The sequence below is a fragment of the Tachysurus fulvidraco genome, chromosome 19 (genome assembly GCF_022655615.1).
Source record: "Tachysurus fulvidraco isolate hzauxx_2018 chromosome 19, HZAU_PFXX_2.0, whole genome shotgun sequence".
Lineage (NCBI taxonomy): Eukaryota > Metazoa > Chordata > Actinopteri > Siluriformes > Bagridae > Tachysurus > Tachysurus fulvidraco.
The window spans coordinates 18093736-18121235 of NC_062536.1; the positions used below are offsets into that span (position 1 = coordinate 18093736).

A 27500-nucleotide genomic window follows, 5' to 3' on the forward strand; every position below is an offset into this window, starting at 1 on the left:
AGAGAGAGAGAGAGAGAGAGAGAGAGAGAGAGAGAGAGAGAGAGAGAGAGAGAGAGAGAGAGAGAGAGAGGGCAATAGACAATGAGAACACACAAAAAGCAGTTATCTAAGACTGACCTGACTGTGTTTGCTGAACAAATTACTGTCAGCCGATTCAGGAGAAATAAAGGGAATGATGAGACACGTGCTTGTGTGTGTGTTTGTTTGTGTGTGTGTGTGTGTGTGTGTGTGTGTGTCTGGTCGGACAGGCCGGGGCCTGTTTTGTGACAGGTAACAGGCAGTAGGGCACCTGTCTGCTTTCACCAAACAAAAGACACACACAATCAAGCACAGATGCGAGCTTAAGAGCCTCTTCAAGTACCTGAAACATCTGGGTGGAGCAAAGAAAGCAAAAAGAGAGAGAGAGAGAGAGAGAGAGAGAGAGAGAGAGAGAGAGAGAGAGAGAGAGCGTGCTGTGCTTTTGTAAACAATGTGAACACAATATGAATCGCACAAGCAAACTGAATAGCTTTTAATAGGCAAGGGTTCAGAGCGGCGTTTGGTCTTTAGTGTGTTTGATGAGTAAATGGCAGAGTAGAAGGAAATTAATCAGGTTGTGTGTGTGTGTGTGTGTGTGTGTGTGTGTGTGTGTGTGTGTGTGTGTGTGTGTGTGTGTGTGTGTGTGTGTGTGTGTGTGTGTGTGTGTGTTTGTGGGGCTCAGACCAGCTCATCATTGTTCCTCAGGGCCAATATTGACCAAACCGACCTGCTCCTCAGTGCTTTCCTCTCCACACAGCAGCCACCAATCCATATGAAGGTTCCGCTGAAGATGAACAGTTTTATTAGCGTTTTGTATAAAAAAAAGAAGGCAAAATCGACCCCAGCACCTCTATCACACATGGACCGGACTCCTTACATGCAATAAGCACAAGGGGGCGCTAAAGAAAGCAGTTCTACAGTAACACTTTACACAGTTATGAAACCTAACCTGTGTTTATTTCCAGAACAGTAATGATACTATCATACTACTATCATAGTAACTAATAGCTAATAGCTTTGACAGTAAGAAAAAGGCTAAAGATATACAGAATACAGCTAATAGGAGATTACACACACACACACACACACACACACACACACACACACACACACACACACACACACACACACACACACACACACACACACACAAACTTTATGTCTACAAGCGCTTTTAATAGCTATGTAATGAACAAAACACTCAACCTCTGTCCTTTCATATGAGCTTCATATTAACCCCACTGTGGAGTGACATGACAAAGATGTTCAATTCAAGGGTTAAATGAAGGGTTTCACCAATCTTACCAAATTTTGCCAAATTATACCACTGAAATAAGGTATAATAATATTAATAAATAATATATTTATTATTATACATAATAAGTAATAAATAATAAGGAATGGGGATGTGGTAGCTTATTGGCTAAGGCATTGGAATACTGATTGGGAGTTTGAATCTAATCCACTTCTGGGCCCCTGAGCAAGGCCCTTAACCTGCAATTGCTCAGTTGTATAAAATGTAAGTTGCTCTGGATAAGAAAGTCTGTAATGCTGTAAATAAATAAAGAAAGTGACATTTTATCTTATAAAACTAGTTATACTCGGCTTTTCTTGTCAGTACACTTCACATCACCTCGATTTCCGTGAGCTCAGAGTGTTGGAGATTAGGTAGCCTAGTGGTGTTGGACTACCAATCAGAAAGGTGTGAGTTCAAATCCCAGGTCTACCAAGCTGCCACTGCTGGGCCCCTGAGCAAGACCCTTAACCCTCAATTTCTCAGTTGCATTAAAAAAATGTAAGTCGCTCTGGATAAGGGCATCTGCCATAAATGTAAATGTTGGCTTGCGAGTTTACCGAATATGAATAATACGGTATCTTCCATATACCAATTGGAGCACAACAATGATGTTCATACTGACCTGTGATGTTAATCATCAACAAATAAAAGGATGTGGAAAAATTCACCCAAAGTTACACCTCTGACTCACGTAATTACTTAATACGCACATAATCCATTTGCATAATTACTTCTCTATTGTTCCTACAGGATGTCGTCCATAATCAGGAGCCTCGACCTCCATGTTCACGCTTCGAGGCTCACATGAGGGCGTGTCCCGGCCCGATCAGACCGCCATACTTGCCACGCACACACCGTCTACCCAGATCTCCTGCGAAGAGCCTCCATGCTCCAAATCCGCCGAGACAGAGAGGTGAAATACAGTGAAAAGATCTTTACTGTGCCAAACTTCTCAGTGTGCTATCATAGACCTTAAATAAATAGCAGGTTCAAAGTCATTGTTTCTATGGTAACATTTTACACATGCACCTATATATTTGACGCTTAACAACATATGAAAAAAAAAACGTGTAATTGTTGATATAATGAAGATCTGTAAGGAGACAGTGTCTTCAGTTTTTTATCTTATAAACGTCAAAAGAGAGAAAAAAAGAGCTGCTGGTGAGGGAACAGTTGTTTATAGCTAATTTACACATCTGTTTATATCTAATTGGAATTACCATTAACATTAAATGGTGGAACTTAAACTGTAGCATTAGAATAATGATGTAGAGGTATTTGTGCATCCCTAAACACTAGAATCCTACAGAACTGTGTTTGAGTGCAATCTGGCGAGAGAGCAGAGATCGTGGCATTGCTCTACATCACGGGCCAAAACTAATTATACAGCCATATGGTGCTTGGAGGCTCTCACAATCGACCCCGACCTGCCTTCAGCTCCCCAAGGAGTGTGTGTGTGTGTGTGTGTGTGTGTGTGTGTGTGTGTGTGTGTGTGTGTGTGTGTGTGTGTGTATGTGCAAGAGGGAGGGCTGTAACAGGGTGCTATGACACATGTCGTTCACACACATAGAAGCACGCACACTTGTGGTGTGTGACCGAGACAGATGGGCAAGCCATGGGTATTATGCACAGAGCAGTGTAGAAATTTGGGCTCCATCCATCCATGCAGCCAACCATCCATCCTTCCATCCATCCATCCATCCATCCATCCATCTATATATCTCTATCCATCTATTACACTTGGTGACTCTTTCGGGTGACTGGAACAAGTGTGCTTAATATGGCTACAAAGACAAGACCATCGTGGATGAAGTTAGAGTATTACAGGGACCAGTGGTCAGATTTACGAGTGGGACAAATGAGAATAACAATAAAAAAAAATCTAAGAAAGCAACACAAAACCGCCTCTGTGCTGTATGAGAGCACGTATTTATCATATCCGGACATTTGAAATCCTGTCGAGGTGGCTGAGAGTCACAAATAAAAGCTCATTTGTTTGCTTTCGCTGTCACTCTGACCATAATTAGTTTGTCGGGGTGCCCAATTATGAGAATGAGTTCCTTCATATAGTGATCACAAGTGGTCATTACCATATCTTAGAGCCTCTGCATACTAAGTTGGGAACTAGACAGCTGCTCGTGGAAAGGCAGTAGCATTTTGAGAGGGGTGTCCAGGATGAATCTGGAGAGTAGGGGGCTCCCAGCAGGCAAAAGGCTGTTTGCTCTGTGTCTCAGCGGAGTGGCGAAGAGAAATGTCATTGCCCCGGCCTCATCCCTCTCCCTTTTAGCTGGAAATGATGATGAATACGCTTTCTGCCTGACCCTCGCCAAGGACCCCCATGATAATTATTCAGGACCTCTCTTTGTGCACCCTCAACAATGCCTTTCATTAAGGCGGTGTGTGTATGTGTGTATGTGTGTGTGTGATGTCTTGTGCCGGACAGCCCGTGGGACGGCCGAGGTCCATTTCTGCATGAGACAGCTGGAGCCGGAGTCTGATACGCTATTTATTCCCCCTCCAATTTACTTGCAGCATTTCTTTGGAGAAACTCTAGCACCTTTTGTTTCCTGTTTTGCAGTTATAACTGTTTTTGGTCCAAAGCCAGAATTCCTTCATAAGCTTATCCATTCATTATGAAATGACTTATTGGTGTCTTTCTGTATTTCTTTTCAGAAATCCAGAAAAAGCAGAACTCCCTGAGACACTTCTCTGTGATCCTTCCCAGTGTGCCAGCATCTCCATATCCAAGCGTGACTTCTCCAGACCCTGTGCTCTCTCCATCACCGTCTGTCCACTCACAGTCAAATCCAGATGATTTCTCATCTTTTCATGTGCACTCTCGGAACTCAGAACACACCCCAATAAAACAGGAAAATGTTGTAAGTCGTAGAGATGTTATTTTGACTGGGCCCTCCTCCCCACAAATCGATGATGAGGATTATGAAGATCCTAAGGGTGAAGCAGTGGCACCAGTGACAATGACTCCAGGCACCACATCAACCCCTATGACCCCTCTGACACCGATGACACTGATGACCCCGGATTCTCTTTCGGACCTGAGTCGTCCGGCGTCCAGTCAGTTTAGCTTTTCCACCAACCTGAACAGCAGCCTTTCCAGTGCACCTACAGGTATATACTCTCCAATTACTTCATGTCAACCCTTTAAAGTACGTCTGTATTTCCAAGAACATCCTAGTGAGATTTCACTGATTTTGCCTGTAGAAGAATTTCTTTCATTCAGTCAATTTATGTTTCCTTTTTAGCATTTCCTTCCTGGAAGCAGGTTATGACAGAGAGTTGTAGATAGTGGTTAATGTAACAAAAGTTCTTCTATAAGCAAAAATGTAATAGGCACTCATACTTTATCCAAACATTTGGTGGATTATTAATGATTATATCAAAAAAGATCTTTTGTAGCACTTAAAGGTGGGGTCTTCAATTTTTGAGAAATGTTTCAGAAAACTGAGTCGGGCCAAAAAATAAACAAAAATCAAAACAAAAGTGTAGCCAATGAGCAGAAAGGGGCGGGGCTTGTCAATATGGGCGGAGAGAGTGTTCAGTGCGCATGTGTGACATTAGCAGGAAGCGGTTTTCACATCGACATGGAGGATTAAAAACAAAGAAAGAAAGAAAGAGAAGAAAGACTTATGATAAGACAAGAAGTAGGACGTGTTAATATAGGATCAGCTTTCCAGCGCTGTAGAGAACTGAAGGAGCAGGAAGTCGGCCACATATTCACAGGTTGGAGTTTCCCGAGTCAATAACTCCTGAGCTAAACGCTGTTACTACACAAATAACACCTCTTTTCTATCGTAGTAATGTAGAGAGGCAGCTACAACCGCGTTTTGTGTAGTAACAGCGTTTAGCTCAGGAGTTACTGACTCGGGAAACTCCGACCTGTGAATATGTGGCCGACTTTACTTAAGACGCCGAGGCGCTTTTTTCCTTCTCGATAGGTGAGTAACGTTGGTTTTGCTTTGTTACACAGAACTAATATATGCCTTTGTCCTTTACATGATTATGCTTGTGTGTCATTTTTGCTTGTTTGTTTATCTACAATCATATTGTTCTTCCCTTCAGCTATGATAAAGACACATTTCTTTCCGTTAGTTGCCTGGGTTACATATGTATGTGTGGGCGGAGCTATCGATACAGGGGTGGGACCCATTTGGGTTAGGGGTGTCTTTGGTTTGGGGATTTTATATGTCAACATTGGCTTTCAAAAATCGGAGACCCTGCCTTTAATGTCAAAAAAGTTCTTCTATAAGCAAAAATGTAATAGGCACTCATACTTTATCCAAAATATTTGGTGGATCATTAATGATTATGTCAAAAAAGATCTTTTGTAGCACTTAATCTATTAAAAGTGGAATTTCCTATGTTTCTGGAGTGTATTGGGAGGTTCATGGCTAAAAAGAGACCATGAACATGTTCTATGTATTTTTAACAGAATGGTACACAAGTGCCTCTATGGTTCAAATGATCACATCAGTGAAAATCAGTGTAAATCATGAACGTTGATAATCACTCGAATGTTTGCTTCTCTACTTCTAGTAAAACAGAGTGACGACTCTGAAGGGGATGAAGAGGATACTGAACATGGTGATGATATCAACAGTGATTTCCTAGAGGCCTGCTCTTCATCCTTGTCTGATCTTTGCTTCAGCTCTCTTGATGGAGTAACCATGGCTTCCTGTTCCCCCCAAAACAATACTCAATCATCAATATTAAATAACCTGACATCCCATAGCCAAGAACCCCAGAGTAGCAGCCATCTAGAATCCTTAAAGGAATCTCCAATTATACAGGTTGAAGACCCCCTAATAAAGGAAAGCCCACAGCCTATCCAGCTCACAGATATGGGTGATAGAGAAGGGTCAAGACTTTATCCTGCATATCTGGATTCTCAATCCAGACAGGCATCTGCTTCTCCGCTGGATGTTCACTCTGACTGGAAGACCTGCCGCTGGCCTATACTTCCACCGATCACACCTCAGCGAGGTTAGCATCTCTAGCTTAACCAGTACTGTCCCTACATATATGACTTTCATACTGTGCCATTGTAAACCTGTATGTCTTGATCCTATGCTGGACTTCTGTGTATTCATAGACACACTCCGGGGTTGGATCGTGCCAAGCGTAACTAAACATTCAGACACAAAAGAGAGAAAGTTCTCTCAATGCAGTGCTACATCACGGTTTTGTCCTTTACCACCATGTCACAAATATCATGGGGAGGGATTTTCTTTTTTGTCCATTATGAAACTTGTGGGTTTGAGGGATATTCTTAAAGAAGACTTGAGCTGGTACTATTTGAATCTGCAGTTTGAATCAAAGCAGCGAGTTCTCTACAATAGGAAAGCTTGAGGAGGGGGGGTCTATAAGAGGTAGCCACGGCCCCTTATGCATCTCTTCTAGCCCCAGGCTCCGGCATTCCCTCCTTTCTGCCTTTTTTTCCCTCTCTCATTCTCTTTTTCTTCTCCTGTTGAAAGAAGGATCGTGTGGAGAAAGCAGTCATAAATCCACACTGACCGCCACCCCGCTGACGGGAGAACAGTGTGCGAGTGTCAGCTATTGGCGTACCTCTCGGGCGCCCTCCTCGCACTAATTTACCGTTCCCGATCGGGATAAAGAGCCAGGCCCGTTGATGTCTGACTCGAGTCTGGGACTTTCTAAAAGAGCGGGACAATTGAGAACTTGTGATGGGAATTTGCCCCTTTCAGAGCAGGCTGTCCACTGTTCTTTGTGTAGTTTTTTTTTTTTTTTTGAGTCGGAAGAATGGTCACTTGTAGCCCGGTGTCATGTTCCGCTTATATCAAAATCATAAAAATTGATGAAGTGTGGAATTATAATTTTAATGATACTATACAGATTTGAGTTAGAATATAAATAAAATCATCATGTAAGACATTTCTAAAAAGGCAAAGTTTGGCAAGGGCATGAGTGTCCATGCCTGGAGGGTGGAAGTGGCCGACCTTTATCTTTCTTGCCACCCCTGTGTGTGGCTCTGTGCTCAGTTTGTGTGTTAGCGTGTATACTCTCTAATACAGATTCTAGGGTCTTTGTGTTACCCCTGGACTCTCTTTCCGAATGCCATGGCCCGACAGTCAGAGAATGACCCTAAAGTGACCTCTTTCAGTGTCCCCTCCAGCGAGTAACTGTCCTTGACAATGAGAGGGACCCCCATTGCTCTGAATCCCCCTGCCACACACACTGACCCTGACAGCCACACTGTGTGGCCAACAAGTAAGACAGAAGAAGTGACAGAGAGAAAGAGGAAACATTGTGTGGTTGTGTATAGGTCCATCCAAAATGACCCACTGACCCATGTAGCTCATACACAAACATACTACACATATGAAATGGGATCAAGCATATACACACAAGACAGATGCCCTCACTAACTCAGAGTGAACTGTTCTTGAGGAGCAGTTAGCTAAAGATGATTGCCAACATAACAATATGCTTTGAAGCATCAAGGTTCTCTCTTTTGTGCATGAGTGGTGAGCGGTTAAGTGGTGAAAGAAAGATGCATATGCATCTGTATGGGAAATTGACCCTTTGCTTTTAGCCAAAGAAGCTAGAGGTTGCTAGAACATTTGCTAGAAATTTACCTAGATCTTCCAAGATCACGACTGTCATCCACCACCGTGTCCATTTACAGAAATTATAGACGTTTATAGCACATTGTGCACTGAAAAGGCCAACAGTAGTTTAAAAGTGTTTAATAAAGTTCCAGTAAGTCTACCAGTGTTAAAACAAAACAATAACTCTATAGAGCCTCAAACACTAGACCCATCACCACATACACTCATACATTTACAGAAGCAAGGTCATTAGATGTTTTGGGTTCTTTCAGGTAGCCAAGGTTCAAGAGCATCTCTGAGTTCCCCAATCAGCTGTTCTCAGTCGGACATGTTTGCTGACCTGGAGGCTGCGGCACCTCGGAGTGTGTCTGACGAGTCCTTGGATCATGCTGACTGTAGTGACATGGAAATCACCTCACATACTACAGGTAAACTTGCCTGACCGTAAGTACACCTACCAGAGGTTGGCTCCTTCAACTTACCTACCACAGGTATATTTATCTAAACCAAAGATACACCTTTATTTGAGCTAACTGCAACTTGCCAACTATAGTCAACATATGTCAAAACCATCATTACCCCTTTACCTTATTTACCACAGGTAGACTTTTCTAAATCATAGATGTACAATCACCTCAGCTATCATAGGTAAACTTACAGGTAAAGCGTCAGATAAAGCTATTACAAGTAGACCTCTCCAGACTACTGATACAATGTCATATCAACAACCAATATTATAACCCACTGAGACATCTTCAAATCACCTTCCACAATTAGGCTTGTTTTATCTTTAGACCTATAGATACACCACAGGAAGATTTATACAAATTACAGACACCATCCAAACCATAGATCTCCATCCACATTTCACAAATAATCTAAATAATAGACTCACCTAAACAAGTAGATTTATTCAAACAGATTATTAGCAAGATTCAACGTTCAGCCTGGTGTATTAAGAGCAAATGAACCATAATGAGCACTGGAAAAACACACATAAATGCAAGTTCCTCACAGGTTCTTTGGCTAGTTAAGCTTTCTTAAGCCCTATTCGGACGGGACTAGTTTTACGCGGTGACGTGGGGGGTAAAGTAATTATTACCAGAGCTTCTCTGTGATTTTAGTCCCGTCCGAATGTGCCATCTCGGTAATCATTATGGACAATGTCAGTAAAGATTACGGCGACTTTTACCTTCTGTAAAAAGGTCCGGAAAAATTACCTCAGGTAATACTAATTTGGGGCAGGAATCATGCTAACCGAATCGAACCGAATCGACCCGCTGTAAATATGTACGGTAAAATTCCGTCATTTCCTGTTTAAAAGTTTTTGGCGCGTTTTGCAAGCATGGAGGCGCCAAGTTGTCTGTTTGCGCACGTGATAACAGGAAGCGACATCATACGCACATGACGACAAGGAGGTTACTGTGGTGCGTAAAGCGAGTTACCCCTCCCACTTCTGCTAGTTTTACTGAGATGTTTTGTCTCGTGCGAATTGGCCAATTAATATTACAGCCGTCCTGAGGTAAAATTGCATTACTCCACGTCCTCGTGTAAAACTAGTCCCTTCTAAATAGTGCTTTACCTTCTCAAAGGGATTCTACCTATTACCTGTTCTAAAAAAAAATCACCAAATGTTGTAGTTTAACAAAATATTCAAGAAGACTTTTCTTTTAAAATTAAAGAACTATTTCCGATATATAGCTACGTCCTATTTCTTAGCATTTAAGCAGCTAAATCCACCTGAAATGTTTGATCCTTTTTTTAACCCATTTAAGTCAAGATAAAGTTATTTAACTGTTGCTCTTGATAAGAATCACAGCCTACAGTCCTAAAAATCCCTGTTTTTTTTTTTGTTTGTTTGTTTAAACCTTGTTACCCGCATCCGCTCTAGTCATTCTACCAGTCAGACAGCCAAATGCTAACATTGTTTTAAATCTATTTGTTTTTCCTTTTCTAATCCTGACCAAAAATCCCCTGGATTGTGTTTGCTCAAGAGTGTGTGACTCTGGTTAGTGATTCATGACGGAAGGAAGAAGGCTTTACCTGGACCTTAAGATTTCCTCCTCTCCTGATCCCTAACAAGGTGTTAGAAGTTGTTTAACTGACTTAACAACCTGACCCCATGACATGACCTTCTGACCACCCTGCTTGTTTAATCATACTCATCTCTCTCTCTCTCTCTCTCTCTCTCTCTCTCTCTCTCTCTCTCTCTCTCTCTCTCTCTCTCAAAGCCAGATTTGGCTACAATCTTCTCAGGCTCAGACTATGTCTCCAGATAGACCCATTTTACAAGCTTACACCATTTAGTAATTCAATGAACCCTTAAAGAACCCATTAAGAACTACTTTTTGACTGTGTAGTCAAATTGAAGCCTCTAATCCTACTTGCTGTATGAGATAGAGCAGTTTTATATTTGGTTTCTGGTGTATCATGATTTCATGTAAGCATGGATACTTTTAATTTACATAATAAAATTGTCATTTTATTACCTCAGAATTTTTTATACTATATAGACTGTATTTTTGCTCTAATCTAAATCTTCGTAGGATCGTCAGTTTTAGACCAATATATAACGAACTGTTGTATTAAAGTGATTACTGTCTTGGCAGGTTGAAATGAAAGTGAGCGTCATCAAGCCCATTCTTTTCCTCACACCTTGATACTGTTTGCACACACCAGCACACGTGCCAAAACACAAACACACACTAACACACTTTCAGCCTTAACGAGGTTAAAACAGTAGCCTGAGGTTAAAAAGTCACTCACACTAATCCCTTTTCACTCAGTCCTTCACTCTTGTGCGCTGGGGCTCGGTTTGATTGACAGGCCACTCCCTGTAAAGGAGAAAGCAGGTGATTTGCATGGGCAAGAAAATCATCATCGCACCTCAGGGTGTGACTGTTAGCTTGGGTGATTAGAGACTTCTAATGTTTTTGCAGCTTGTAATAAATTTAGTGTCTGCATTTATGCAAAACAAATGGTTTCCATAAAGCTGTATTATAATGAACATGTCACTGAGGCAAGAATTGTTCATACAGGAGATGAGCACAAGTATTCTATATTTACTTATAACAGTTACGGTTTTATTAAATAAAACATATATTTAGATTTAATTCAGATTATTTTCCTCCTTAGAACATGGCGCAGCATAAATTGTTAGTATAAATCCATCTCTAATGTGTCTCTGTTAGCATGATTCCAGCCCAATATGCGTCTGTTAGGGTTATTTCTGCCCTAAAGGAAATCAGCTATTGGGATTCCTTCCCAATGTGCCTCTGTTAGCATGATTTCTGCACTAAAGGCCTCTGTTAGCATGATTTCAGTCCCACTGGTCCTCTGTCTGTGTGATTCCAGCACCAACGTGCCACTATCTGCATGATTTTTGCCCAAATGCGCTTCTGTTAGCATGACTCCTGCCCCAATGTGCCTCTGTTAGCATGATTCCTGCCCCAATGTGTCTCTGTTAGCATGATTTCTGCCCCACTGTGCCTCTGTTAGCATGATTCCTGCCCCAATGTGCCTCTGTTAGCATGATTCCTGCCCCAATGTGCCTCTGTTAGCATGATTCCTGCCCCAATGTGCCTCTGTTAGCATGATTACTGCCCCAATGTGCCTCTGTTAGCATGATTCCTGAACCAATGTGCCTCTGTTAGCATGATTCCTGAACCAATGTGCCTCTGTTAGCATGATTCCTGCCCCAATGTGCCTCTGTTAGCATGATTCCTGCCCCAATGTGCCTCTGTTAGCATGATTCCTGCCCCAATGTGCCTCTGTTAGCATGATTCCTGCACCAATGTGCCTCTGATAGTGTGACTCCAGCCTCGATGTGCTTCTGTTAGTGTGACTCCTGCCCCAATGAGCCCCTAATTGCATGATTCCTTCACCAATGTATTCCCATTTTTAGAACACACACTGATGAGACAAAAGGTTTGTTCTAGAATAAATAATAATATACACTAATAGAAAATCAAAATCTTGAATTTCAATATCAGATCTACATATAAACTGTCTGGGTTCCACATAGAACCCTATTAAAAAGTGTAAATACCAAAATCAGATATCCAAAGACCACTTGAGAAACCCTTGAAAAGCTCTTTTTTCTAAGGGTGCAGCCTAGATTTGTTAATCTGTTTCTTGTCTGTAACAAGCAGCAACACATCAGCTCTGTGTTCTCCATTACAGAGCTGAGCCCAGGTCTGGCCGCTCTAACAGTCGGCTGTGACTCCAGTGACCTGGGTTCTCTGTCCCGCGTGCAACTCCTGTTGATGGAAAGAGGAGCCCCTGAGGGTCTGGACCCCTCGCCAGATCTGGAATGGAACAGTCTGACAGAGGAGAGTGGAGAATGTGAAACTGGGCTTCAAGTGTGGAGCTTGGGCATTCCCCAGCATTATCAGTGCACAGGTAAAGAGTGTATCATATAGCCTGCTGTGCAACACCTGCCTGGTGCAGGGGTGGATATGGGACACTGATAGACTGAAGACTAGTGTGCGTGTGTGTGCGTGTTGGCGTGTGCCTGTGCGCACAAAGAGCGCTCTTTTTTTCCATGCGTTTTTTGTGCGTAATTACAGACGGACATGTTCAGCCCACGCTATCTCTGCTCTTTATCTGATCGCAGATTGCCATGTTTGCATTCAGGACCAACAACATCTTGATTGCCTTTTAATAAAACTAAAAAAGAACAAAAGAAGGGGGGAAAAAACCCAGGAGAGAACCGTTGGCGTGACCAGTGTGAGCATGTTGAAAAAAAAAAAAAAGGGAAGGGGAAATCTGAACACTAATTGACAGGTGGGTCAGACGTTGGCTGTCCTTGAGCCGTAATGTCTTTACGGTGTGTGTCTGGGTGTGAAGGAGTGGTCCTGACCCCATCGGCGCTGGCTTTGAACTCGCACCGGCGTGCTTCTCATCTGCTCTTGAGCGCGTGCACCAGGGGCCCTTAACCGAAGCCACGCAGCCATAAACGTTACAGTGAGACATCACTTGTCTGAAAAAAACACACTTTTATGGAGTTATGAAGTAGTCATATTAATCAACATGAAAGAGCTCGGGTTTATGATTAACCTTAAAAAACATCCTCGGTTCATCCGAACGCCAAGTCTTGTGCACGGATCCTGAGATGTTCCTATTGTACATTGTTCATGCATCCTCAGATAAAGACTCAGTACAAAGGAGGAAAGGATCTGCGGCAGATTGGAGCTGGTTCTGATCTTCAGTTGGACGTGTGACACGGTGTTAATGTGTCGCTGAAATCTGGCACAAACACAAACGTACACACGCACACTGAGAGAACGCGTGGAGGGCCTGCTTCTTTCATGCCGTGTTTGCGTTGGGGCGTATGTGTGTGTGTGTATGCACCTGGCATGCTACAGGTAGACAGGTGCTGCTGCAGGTTTGCGTAGCTGCAATTCTATCAGTATTTGCAGAAGGATTATGGAACTCCAGCCATGAAGAATACATGGCATTACTAGCTCTGGCACGTGCCTCGCTTGTTATCCTTCTCTTTTCAGTGCATTAAGCTGTGTCCTTATTGTGATTTTACAGTAAGGTCCTGCTTTCCTGTTTGAAGTGTATGTGTTTGTGTGCTTTTGTGTGTATGTGTGTGTGTGTATGTGTGTGTGCATGTGTGTTTGCAGATCCTTACGTACATGGGAGCAGCAGTGTGTCTCTAAGCGTGAGGCATTTTCCATGCAGACAAGTGGACATCAGGAGTGGAACTCCAGGGGTAAGCCTCACAAACAAACACACACACACACACACACACACACACACACACACACACACACACACACACACACACACACACACACACACACACACACACACACACACACACACATAAGAGAGGTGAGGAATCCTTTTGTAAATACAACTTTATGGCCATCATCCCTGAAAAGCTAACTGATTGCAAGTAAATGGGGAATTCTGGATGCTGTTGGGCGGCAGGTGTGTGTGTGTGTGTGTGTGTGTGTGTGTGTGTGTGTGTGTGTGTGTGTGTGTGTGTGTGTGTGTGTGTGTGAGTGTATGTTGTGTTTGTGTGTGGTTAATCATTCATTGGGGGAAGGGGAGGAAACAAGGGTGAGGCCACCATAGACAAGAGGTTAAATATCAGAGTTGTAGTTTCTAACACACTCCAGAACTCCAGAGTGAGAGGTTTTAATTCAGTTTTTTTTTCATTGTAGAGATTAAGGCAGGGGGAGAAAGGGCACGGCTCTAAGGCTAAACGGTAGCAGCAAGCGGTAAAATCCTGAGCAATAGACGCACCTGCAGGTGCACAAGTGTGTTAAAAGCGTTATTGATCTTCCTCTATTAAGTCTTTGAGAATTTAGCGGCCGGTGAGCTGCCGTCATTTCGGCTTCGGCACAATGGAGGTTCCTGGGGGCCGATTATACTGGGAGCTGCTTCCTGCAGAGATGCTATTGTGCTAAACAGATCACACACACACACACACACACACACACACACACACACACACACACACACACACACACACACACACACACACACACACACACACACACCTCATGATCATTAAAGGTGATCTGTCATAAGTTGTGTGTGTGTGTGTGTGTGTGTGTGTGTTTGTGTGTGTATGTGTGTTTGCACCACAAGCTTAGCGATGCTGAAGATATCTCCAGATCTTCCTCATGGTCTCTCAGCTGTGGGTCGAGTGAACACACGCCCAGTGAAGAACAAGGTGCACATCCTGATTTCTTAAAGCTTTTATTAAAAATAAAAAATCTTCTTCTAGATTCTGACAGAGCAGCTGTGTTATTGTTACTGTAGGTACAACTTGCACAGGGACTGTATCACTGTGTCACCATGCTGCTGACTACTTTCCTGACTGTATCACATACACACACACACACACACACACACACACACACACACACACACACAAACACACTCAAATACATGCACACACTCACACACACAAATACACACACACTGAATCAAACACATGCTCACACACACACACACACATAAACACACACACACTCACACACACACACACACACACACACACACAAACACACACACACTCACACACACATACACACATACACACACACATACACTCACACGCACACACACACACACACACACACAAACAAACACACAAACACACTCACATACATACACACACACACTCACACACACAAATACACACACACTGAATCAAACACATGCTCACACACACACACACACACACACACACACACACACACACACATACAAAAAAAATCAAACACATACACACACACACACACAAACACATACTCACACATACACACTCACACACGCATATACACACACAAATAATCAAACACATACTCACACACACATACACACACACACACACACATTCCCACAGACACACACACACACCCACACACACACACACACATAATCAAACACATACTCATACACATACACACACAAACAATCAAACACATACTCACACACACATACACACACACACATTCCCACAGACACACACACAAACACACATATACTGTACACAAACAAATAATCAAACATATACACACATATACACATACACACACATTCCCACAGACACACACACATACATACACACACACACACACACACACACACACACACACACATACACATACTAATAAAACATTTACTTTGTAAACATCAGGAATTAAAGGAAACTGATCGTGTGCTTCTATTTTGATCACATGACCTTTCCCGCTTTTTTTTTTGATACTCAGGATTCAGTGTTAACCCGGGGGAGGTAGGAGCAGTGTGAAACCTCTAACTACATAAACCCAGTTTACTAGGACCCTGGGGACTAGTTCATTTATTGACTGTTTCTCGGCCTAAACCAGGAACCAGAATGTGAGCCGTGTGCTATGTTTTCACGTCAGGGGGCCACATAGGGAAAGTCGTCACAAAGTCATACATCGTTCAGAAGACACTCAGCTACGTGTTAGCGGTAACAATGGCAGAGCGAGGAAACAAAAGCTTTGTTACAATTCTACATCCCATTAGCGTACCACAAACACAAACCCTAATAAGGAAATCCTCCGGAAGTTTCTCAGTATTTACATTCTCATTCAGCAACGACGTTTTGGAGTAATGTTTTTACACAGAGAAATAGTCAGAATGACGTAACCTTCATTCGATATGTAACGTTGAACTGTTAAAGAATGTCATGCACTTTTTTTTATCCCATTAATCCTATACATTTCCCGATAATGAACGTCTACTGATGCCCCTTTCCCACCGAGGCAGTTTGAGTGCAGGTTCGGAGCCTAATTTAGAAACAGTTCTTTCTGTTTCGACAGCCAAAGCACCGGCTCCGAACCAGGAAAAGTGGTTCTTAAGTAGCACCAAAACGTTGCTGGTCTAGATTTAAGAACCGCTTGTGTCAGGAGCTGTGGGCGGGGCTGTGGGCAGGGCTACTGTTAGCGTATTTGATAATGTACCTTAAGTATACTAATGTTTAATACACTTTTACTTTACCGCGATATGATACATTATCAGCACACATGATAGTAGGTAGCTACATGCTAAGGCAAATTTTTTTTCTGTGTTAACGATAAAATAACATTATGTACTTTCTCGATTACAACCAGCGTTTATACAGATTACACGGAGCCGCACGTACACGTTTTATTTGCCGCGTTTGGATGCCAATGTAGGTTCACAAAGCCATGAGCATTAACAGTAAAGCAACATCCTCCATTGTTGTTGATGTGTTTGTGTTTGCCGCTGCTGCGCTAACGTTGCTGTGTAACGTGACACGTATACAGTGACGTCACACTTGGCTCTGTTATGCTCTCTAACCGATGGAAAGGCAAACCGGTTCTTAGAAGGTTCGCCAGTGGAACCAACTTTGAACCAGCACCAGCTCTAGCTCTGAACCAGCACCCGGTTCTGTTTGGTGGAAAAGAGGCATTAATCACTTCTTTCCAGATTTAAACACGCCCCAAGACCAGACTATTTATTTTTGTTTCGTGAGACAAAAACGTAATGTTGTTAAAATAAAATGTAAAATCCTCTGTTCTGAAGGTGCTGGAACAAAGAAAATAAAGTTACAGCTTTATATCAGTCTGTTCCACACCGTCGACACTGGAGACAAACGTTCCACAAATAAATAAATAACCGTCGTTCCATATCCATATCAGCGTCTGAAATGCGTATAAAAAAAATTATAAATTGTACCATGTCAAAAATATATCTTTATGTTTCCATTGACTATTTTTATTTATTCATGCAACCAGTATACAATACAAGTCCCTGTGACTATACGCTTACTACAGTATAAACACAATAAGCTAAAGTTAAAGAAAAGGAATCGACATCTTTTGATTAAGAATTTTTGTCAACTGTCCTAGAAATAACATACTGTACATAAGATCATTGAGTAACTTGTGACTAACTCTGACTTGTGACCCATGAACATTTTTCGACCAATCAGAACAAAGAATCATCCGGCGCTGATGGAAATGGATGAATGAATGAATGCTCACTTATCCTCTGTACTTTAGTAAACAGTTGTGGATCTGCTGGTGCTTCCCGTTAAAAATCAGTCGTCAGGGATGTTGTGCGACGGAGCGGGTCGTCACCTGGAGCCGTTAGACTCTTCTCAGTGTTAGTGTTTGGTGTATCTCCGCCTCCGGTACACTTAAGCCTCATAATCCTCCCTGAGAGCAGATCGTCCTGCATCAGCTCCTTCTGCTCCTGTGTGACAGGGTCATGTGTTACAAGGACATAACGTCTCCATAAAGGCGTGCGAAATAAAAAAAAACAAAACAAAAACCTGTTTTATCTTTAAAACAAATTCCAGTTTTTGATTGATGCAGTTTTTCTATTAACCTATTGACCATTAAAAGGTAATGTGGTCACCTAGTGGTTAAGGTGTTGTTCTACCAATTGGAGAGTTGTACTGTAAGTTCACATCATTGTCCACCAAAGCTACGTCACGTCACGTCATACTGTAAACTAATATACACGCATCAGTCTGCGTGACATAATGATATACGTCTCCATTATAAACCTTATGAACTTCACTTGATAGTGTGGAAACATTAAATCGCATCAAAATCAAATAAATTCCACAAATCAACATCAGTACGTTTCTATACTGTACACTGTATATTCAGAACCAAAAATCTCTGCTTGGAGATGACCTGAAATTTTCCCAGTACATTCCTTTCCCCTTTCACTAATTCAAAAGATTAAATCTTTAATAATGGTCAGATTTGTGATTGATTTTATACTGGGAATGTGTGCAATGCATCATAAGGGCGTTGTAGTTTTCTGATTAAAGCATCGTTATAGCAATTATTCTCCATAAACGAATTCTAGTGATTTTTTACAATGAAACAAATATTTAAATAAAAAAAGAATTAAAATTTTAGAATTAAAGAAAAAATTCAAGAAATAAAGAAAATAAAGGAAAAAATAAAAAAGGACTTTAAAAATGGTTTTATTATGTATGCAAATGTTTGCTTAATTTCATGAATACGTATGTAAAAAAATAAAGTATGACAGTATTTAATCTCAATCTTATTTAATTAACAACTGACACTTTACATCTCTGTATCAACCAAGAGGCCTAAAGTAAAGAAAATATATTTTTTCAAGTAAACATAAAAGCCGCCTCTCAAAAATGGATCGATATATGCAAACCTCCATACAGAACATCCATAAGAAGAGTGAAAGAAATTTCTCCAAACAAAAAAAAAACAAAACCAAAAAATTATCTGAAATTTCATTCATAAATTCAGAAACATACAGTTTAGTTACTTGTAAATCACACTTTCTATAGTAAGTTTCTAACATCTGTGAATCTTGTTCATCTTGGGGACACTTTTATTTCTTCTTTTTTTTTTTTTAAGTTTACACACACACTCCAAGGCTTTCCTCCACTTGACTCCTGTGTAACCTGGATACGAAATAAAGTAGAGGAAGACATCAATCACCGTGCTGCAGGGTTAATGTCCTGTGTAGTACACACACTTACACACACACACACACACACACACACACACACACACACACACACACACACACACACACACACACACACACACACACACACACACACACACACACACACACACACACACACACACACACACACACATTTATCTCCATTAGACAGCCGCTTTTGCACATCTAGAAGGCCTGAGCTACAATCAGCTAAGCAGAGACACACAGAGGACATGCAGGATACCGTAGCATTTTTAACACTATTAACACTGTGTCATAAGGGTGACATTAACGTGTCGTAAATGCGTCACGGACGATCACCATAAACTGTGATGTATTGTTCCGTATATGCTACATATTGTATGCAGTGTATCAATGTTAAACGTATAATTTATTGATTGCATGTCGTACAGACGTGATAAGACCTTATAATCTGCATTTATCATAACACACAAGTTACGTCTTGACAGTGTTACAAAGCGCTGACACTTGAGACTCCTTCCATGTAAAATGTTACCATAGAAACAATGGCCTATTATAATGAGCTCATTAATATAAACCTTCTGACCAATTAGAAATTTGTGCTGTAACCAAGGCAACTAAGACGAAAACCTAATCATGGCTTCATAAATGTGTTATACAGTACAGCAGGACCAAAAACTGTCATGTCACATTAGCGACGTCCGATCTCTAACTACACACTTATGACATCATAATATACCTCAGTCCTATAACGCAGTGTTAATACGACTTAGCGACTTATACGACTTTTTTTTATTTTCTGTAGTTATGGCGGAATCCAGAGGAAGTGACCTCAGCAGAGACACGCGTCTCCACCTGAGCGCGCAGCCAATCGGTGAGTGACTTCTATCAAACTAACAGTCAGACGATTACCTCCAATAAAGCTTTAAAGGAAACGTCTTTTCTTTGCACCTCTTTATACCTCACCATTTACAAGCCAAGCTGTATCTACAACAGTAAAAAAAGCAGCAGTTTTTCTTTGTCCCAAATAACAATCTAAGACAAAAAAAGCTGGAATCAGGGAGGTGATTATCACAAACAGAGATGCTCTGTGTGTCACCAGCGTAACCTTGGAGATGGTGTGTGTGTGTGTGTGTGTGTGTGTGTGTGTGTGTGTGTGTGTGTGTGTGTGTGTGTGTGTGTGTGTGTGTGTGTGTGTGTTTTCGGCACAATAACTCCCCTGGAGACCGAAGATGTGGTCACTCACCGGGTCAGTGTGGGGTCGCTATGGGGTCACGCCAGCAACCACTGGGCTTTGAAGATGACCCAAAAATAGTGGACATGAGATTACTGGGTCCTGCTAAGAGGAAGATATGTGTGTGTGTGTGTGTGTGTGTGTGTGTGTGTGTGTGTGTGTGTGTGTGTGTGTGTGTGTGTGTGTGTGTGTGTGTGTGTTTGTGTGTGTGTGTTTGGTGCAAACATTATCACAGAAATCATGAGACATGCTCTAAAGCAATGACATCATCTATGGCTGATGTCCTGAGTAATTCTGAGCTTAAAAACATACTCTCATAAAACAGTACCTCAAAGATTTATTTTAAAACAAGAAAATAATTTACAGCCTTTTTTTATTTTTTATTTTGTAATTATTTACTTTATTGTTTAGAAGGCACAGGAACATCTCTTTCCTTTTACCTCATTAAAAACGCTAGGATTTATAAGTATACCTGGAAACCATTTTTTCTTGCTGTTTGAAATAACCTACTGTAGTAGCACTGATATTAGCTAATGTATTCACCTTGCTAGCTAACTACAACTTACCGAGCTAACTAGCTAATTTGCCACAGTTGTATAAACGAGTGGGATTTTAGTAACTGAGTTTTTATTTGTCATTTTCTCAGTCATTTATTTATTTTAACAACCACCACTGCCTAAAAATATACAACAATCTTCATTTGCTTAATCACAAATATTAGCTAAACTTAAATAGCATGATAGCTGCTGGTAAACTAGCCAGCTCATAAATGTTAGCTAGCTAGATTATCTTAGATCAATGGGAGTGAGAGAGTCTCAGTTATGATGTGATTTATTTATTTATTTATTTATTTATTTATTTATTTATTTAGTTAGTTAGTTAGTTAGTTAGTTAGTTAGTTACTGTAGCTTGTTAGTTAGTTACTTAGCTAGTGGGTTTACCAGCTGGCAAAACCAGTTGGGAAGCTAACAGCTAGCAATTTGTCTAGCTAACTACATCGTTACAGGTAGATAGTTTACTGTAGATTTCAGTCTTGATTTGTTTCATGATTTACTCTGACAGCCAAACAGGTCAAATAATAATAATGTTTGCATTTTATTCAGCAAAATTAGTTGGATTAGCTAGTGACTGTAGCTAACTGGTAAAATAACTTGCTAGCTAATTTGTCAAAGCTCAACATAAATGTGATGTCAGACTTGAATTTGTATCCATTTTCTCACCTAAGTCATTAACAGCAGCTTAAATAAAGAAAAAAATGGCACTTGCTCTAATACGGGAGCGTTTCTATGGGAACGGCTTACGTAGGGCCTTGTATGGTGACATAATTCTCCTTGAGGCATATGAGGACATGATGAAGAAACCTCAAGAGAATGAAAAGAAAACCCGGTCTCATCTGAGTGACAACGTAAATCATTTCCCTTCTACAGATTATGGTCAAAAAGTCCCAGAAAATTCATGATTCATGTTATAACACGAAGTCTGTGTTTGGAAGAGAGAAAGAGAGAGTAAAAAAAAGATGAGGATGTAATAATGTAAATGAGAAGAATTGGGTTTGAAATTTTTTATACATCGTTGCGAGCCCTCGGCCTGGCCTTCTGTCCTCTGACCTCATCCACAATGCATTGCAGCTCTAATCCCTGCTCGCAATGCATTGCTACTGTTGCTGTTCTCCTTCTAAGTCTTTTCCCTCGTTGTCTTTAGCATTCAGCTGTAACTGAAGATGTCACAGAGGCCCATGAATGTCACCCATGGTCCAGAGCCGACAAAGGCACGCTAAGCTGCACTGACCCTTCGGGATTGTTCCGGAAGACACCGGGCCACTGTGAGAGCAGATTAGGGGCGTGAATGAGTGAGACAGAGAAGGAGAGATTAGCCATGTTAGGTTCAGGGACACCATCATTTCATTTCAACACCCCCCCACCACCACCACCACCACACCACACCACAGCACCATGCCTCCGATCTTGGACCACACACTGACACTGTGGTTGTGCCGTTATTGTCTCAGCGTTTAAAGAGAGAGAAAAAAAAAAAAACAGTCGCAAAAGGATCAGCATCTATTGTCCTGTGGAAAATCCTCTATCGTTTGGACAGCGCTAAAATCCGGATACCGGTGCTTTGATTGGCACTTGACAGCACTAGCAGAAAAGGATGATGTGTTGGGAAACGGGATTCCGAAAGGGACAATCATAGCAATGAATAATAATTGAGGAGGGATTTTCTCTTTCTTCCTCCAGCACTCTCTGCTATTCTTAAGGCTCTGGGTGGCAGGAGCGGCCGGTGGATTGGGTCATCACCGTTCATCCCTTTCTCAAACACACAAAGAAAAGAGATACACGGCTGACCTTCTTGCCTCACTCTGGTTGACTGGTGGTGGGGATTTCCACCCAAGTAAGCAAGCTGTGTGTGTGTGTGTGTGTGTGTGTGTGTGTGGGTGTGTGTCTGCTTTGCCCTTGTTGGCCTTGCAATCTCAGAGGAGGGTTATAAAAGGGAGGATTTGACTCTGCCACTCTCAGCCAAATCCAACTATCTGCCTCTTTCAGACAGAACGGTTGGTATGGTAACCTCATATGTGTGTGTGTGTGTGTGTGTGTGTGTGTGTGTGTGTGTGTGTGTGTGTGTGTGTGTGTGTGTGTGTGTGTTTAGGATGGTTTCTAAGCAGGTCGATGCCTTGTCTCCAGCTTTGACCATTCACTAATCAGTGTTGTGCACTGGAGGATTAGGTTGTGTTAGAACTGGAGATAGGGCCGAATGAATGGAATTGGTGCACACACACACACACACACACACACACACACACACACACACACACACACACACACACACACACACACACACACACACACAGTTTGTTTGATGGGGTCCAAACACAAAACATTTTATTCACAGAAAAATGTTTCCTGATCTGTAAATAAATAAATAAATAAGAAAGAAAGAAAGAAAGAAAGAAAGAAAGATACAGTAGATAGATAGATAGATAGATAGATAGACAGATAGATAGATAGATAGATAGATAGATAGATAGATAGATAGATAGATAGATAGATAGATAGATAGATAGATAGATAGATAGATAGATAGATAGATAGATAGATAGATAGATAGATAGATAGATAGATAGATAGATAGATAGATAGAGATTGAGTGAGTGAGTGAGTGAGTGAGTGAGTGAACGAACGAACGAACGAGCGAACGAGCGAACGAACGAACGAACGAACGAACGAACGAACGATAGATAGATAGATAGATAGATAGATAGATAGATAGATAGATAGATAGATAGATAGATAGATAGATAGATAATTTCTCAGCTTTCAACAGACAGCGTTATAAATATTTTTTTCTAATTTTTTATGTTTTCTAAACACTCTCTTTAAAAACACTACTACAATGTTTTTTTATAAGCATTTTTCTATAAGCATGTTTTAACTTATTAGCATACTACTCCATACTACTTTTATCAAAGGTCTAAATGCTCCGTGTCATGTCTCATTTGTTCGATCTGAATTAAACCATCATCAGAAGGTTGCCAGGATGTTGTAGGTGATGAATGAAACCTGCACAGAGAAGAATTACAGAGACATCAGAGGAGCAGACGAGCGTAACTGAGTCCTGACTGCCAGCTCGGTCATGAAAGGAAGGCTGCTTAATGAGACATGCATCTGTCCATTACACATCCTAATATTTACATAGACAAATGATGACAGTGGACGACATTTTGAATGAAAGCAGCAACGGGACATTGCTCGGGTTAATGGCGTGGAATGTCAAGGGAGGACTGATGGAGAAAGCTTGAGCTTTGAAATGGCTTTTGATGACTATAAACAGGATGCACCATAAAATGCCCAAGTTTTATATTGAAGATTTTATATATATATATATTTTTGCGATCTTAGAAATTAATGCAAAATCAAGCACAATATTCAATAAATATTTCAATCCCACAAAATTGTGACGTCGTCACAACACGCATTCATTCAGAAGCATCAGTACAGCTGTCATAAAAAGTTATTACATGTGTGTCTTCACTGGTAGGATATTAAAAAAGTACTTTTCCTCAGAAAAAAAAAACATCAAACTTTTTTGGCTTGATTTATACGTTTATGCAATAGTTTTTAAAGATTTTGAGTTGAAAAAAGTTTTTCAAACCGAGCTTTTCATCCTGACATTTTGTTCTTATGTTGTTAAGAAATGTCTTCATTGACTGGTTTAAATTTGCAGTGGTGTTAACATAGGGATTTATTCCCTATGGATTCAGTATGGGGGAAAAACAAACAATGTGTAACTCTATTTTATTTACATTTACGGAATATAGCAGACATCCTTATCCAGAGCGACTTACATTTTATCTCACTTTATACAATTGGGCAGTTCAGGGTTAAGGGCCTTAATCAGGGGCCAGCAGTGGCAGCAGGGGCGATTCTAGGGTCAGAGCTTTAGGGGTGCTGAGCACCCAATGAGCCCCACTGCCACCACCCACCCTCTTTTCACACTAAAGCAAAAACTATGTCTATGGAAAAATAACTTTATCATTTTAACATTGATTCAACTAACTCCAAAATTTTTTTTTTTTGAGACCTTTTCAGAACACCAGCTTAATTGTGAGAGTTCACACAGACACACAGCCCCCTGTAACAAACACAAAACTTTCTCCACCCGGCTGGTTTTCCTGACCGTTAACTTTATTGTCATTGAACAAAGTAACAGGTACTTGGACAACAAAATGTAATTTGTATTCTGTAAAGTATTTACAAATGGCCATCTATCAAATTAACAATAAACCTTACCAACAGAGACACAGGTACGCAGTTTGTCACGCTGCAAAGGACGAACAAAAATTTTAGAATAACAATATTTCTTACTCCAAGTTTTAGGGGTGCTGAGCTCCTTTTTAAGGGTGCTGAAGCAGGGGCTAGCCTCGCCCATGAGTGGCAGCATGGTGGACCTTGGATTCAATTTTGCAATCTTCTGATCAGTAGCCCAACACTTTAAACACTAGGCTACAACATCCCCAAACAAGTTTTTAAAAAAAAGGCTTCATAAGGCATGACTCATTCTGGGACATTTCCAAATATCTAAATAGCCAGACATCAGTGAAATCATTAAAAGAACAGCTGCAAATAAGGATTAAAGGAATTAGCCCTTTTTTTTTACCATCACACTGGTGTTTCAGTCCATAGTGGGAATGTAAATGGATTTACGGGACGTTTCCAATCAGTGTAAATAAGCATCTGATGTTGTGTCTGTGAGTCTGATTTAAAATAAATCAGTGCTCCGTTGTTCTTTCAGTGTGAGACGTGTGTTTTTCCTTCTGTTGATAATCTTACACTGAATTTTAGTGTTGAAGATAAATCTGAGCTGCTTTCAGATTAACAAACATTCAGAGCATCTCAGAGAACAGAAATGGGTTTGATATCAACATTTACTTTACATTTACTGAAGATACAGTAAAGAATATTTGTGTGGGAAAAAGAAAACTGTTTTGTTTTTGGAGCTTCTTTCTGTCATATTTTTTTCAAACTCACAGTCTCTGTTTTTTTCCCTGACAACAACAAAGTATTTTATTCTAAGCAATAAACATAATTCTATTATGAAGTACTTGTTTATGTATTTATTGTCACATGATAGTAAGTATAGATAAATGCACTACAGTCTTAAACAGCGAGACGTTCCTTCGCCAGTCTCTCTGTTTATTCTTTCCTGTCAGATAAATATTTAAATAAAAGTGACAGCTCAGAGAATAGCGTTACTTTGAAGTCAATAGAAATGTCATTGTCAGATAAACAACTGCTCTGAATTTGAACTTCATTAAATACATGGTTACATTAATATCGACTATGCGTTAACTCAGTAAGATCTGTTGTGACATGTTCCCAGCGAAAGTGAAAGTAACGTCTAAATTTAAAAATGGCAGAACGTTGTTAAAAGTGGAACAGAAAAAGGCCACTCTGTGTTGTAAAAGCAAGAGGCATTTGGATGAGTAATACTGAGCCAAACGGTTAGCTAGCTAATGAACAGATATGTCAAGCTTTTTAGGATGGGCAGTTCCAGGAACAGGGTGAATTGAGATGGAGGAATGAAATAAAGAAAAGAAACAGTTCTTAAGAGAATTAATCCTAATAGTTAAACATGTTGATGTGAAACATGTTTAATGCGAAAGTTTGCCCTGTTTGAACGCATCTTAAGTTTTGAAGTTTAAGAGTACTACATGTCTCCTCATCTGTAACAGAAATTTAGGCTAGGTTGTAGTGCAAAAGTTATGGTTATGGTAATGATAATGATGCTATTTTATTAGTACTCTTATTATATAGTACTGACACATTATACAGAGCATTCTGGCTTATTTTAACTGTTTATAGAAAGAAAATGATAACAAGTAGTAAAAAATGGCTAATTTTGAACAACAACTACAGTATGTGTACAAATTTAAAAGATAACCTGACCATGTAGTCTTCACAAAGCTCCTACTATGAAACAACTTACATTAGCAGCTTGTAATAAAGAAACTGTAAAGTATCACTCTTCTCTCCTGAAGCATCTGAAAGTGTTATAAAGTTTTGACTTCTTCTATGTACATTTTTTAATCTGATTATGTTTGGACCTGTTTGGAGTCCATGTGAAAAATCTGCTATAGAAGCAAGTAGAATTAGAATGAATTAATAAGAATCCTGTAATTTGCAGCTGCACTACACTCAGAGCTGTTGTTGTATAAATCAAATCACCTTTTTCTGCTAATTAGAATCCAGAATTCAGATCATTTAAACAATGCATTGTGTCTTATATCTCATTTAGAGCAAAGAGTGAATGAAGGAAACTCACAAAAAGCAGCTTATCTAGGAAGGCGTGAGCGAACTGCCACTGGAGCATGCAGGGGTTCGAACCAAATGAAAGACAGGAGGAGAAGGCATCACAGGAAGATGCTGGGAGAGAAAGGAGAAGAGAGGAAGTCCAAAGCACTACAAATTTACACCAAACTGCGAGATGGAAACAACCCAAGCGAACCCAGCAAGCTGAGAAGCTGCTCCAGGTTTGAGGACTGTGAGTAAACGAGATGCTAATATGGCTAAGGCTTGGAGAAAACCAGTACCACTGAGAAATTTACAGTAGGCAATCACAAGCTGTGATATTATGTAAAAGACAGAAGAGTCGAGAAAGAGAGAGAGAGTGAACAATTAATGCTAAGTCTAACTACAGTCCTATATTAACCAAAGTCTTTTCTAACTAAAACAACACCTCTGAGGAAAATGTTAATATTCTCAGTGTTTTTTGTCCCCCTTCTTTTCACTGTCTATATCAAATAATTTCCAGCTTTGTGCTAACAACAAAATTGTTAGTCCTTAACTAGATCATATTTAGCATCCACAGTTGCTTATCAACAATATTATTATAAATATAGCTACTTAATTTGAAAAGTTGC

General features: G+C 40.6%; 1 protein-coding gene across 3 annotated transcripts in view; it reads left to right on the forward strand.

Moving 5' to 3' along the window:
- LOC113651595 overlaps positions 1-27500 on the forward strand; it is a 66095-nt gene that overhangs the window by 10931 nt on the left and 27664 nt on the right. For all 3 annotated transcript variants that reach the window (XM_047804380.1, XM_047804381.1, XM_027160405.2), the window contains exons 3-11: positions 2066-2228; positions 3989-4444; positions 5870-6316; positions 8175-8330; positions 12085-12303; positions 13533-13621; positions 14509-14593; positions 19655-19723; positions 26876-27121. In XM_047804380.1, coding sequence (XP_047660336.1) covers positions 2066-2228; positions 3989-4444; positions 5870-6316; positions 8175-8330; positions 12085-12303; positions 13533-13621; positions 14509-14593; positions 19655-19723; positions 26876-27121 — 1930 coding nt within the window. The remainder of the gene's footprint in view (positions 1-2065; positions 2229-3988; positions 4445-5869; positions 6317-8174; positions 8331-12084; positions 12304-13532; positions 13622-14508; positions 14594-19654; positions 19724-26875; positions 27122-27500) is intronic.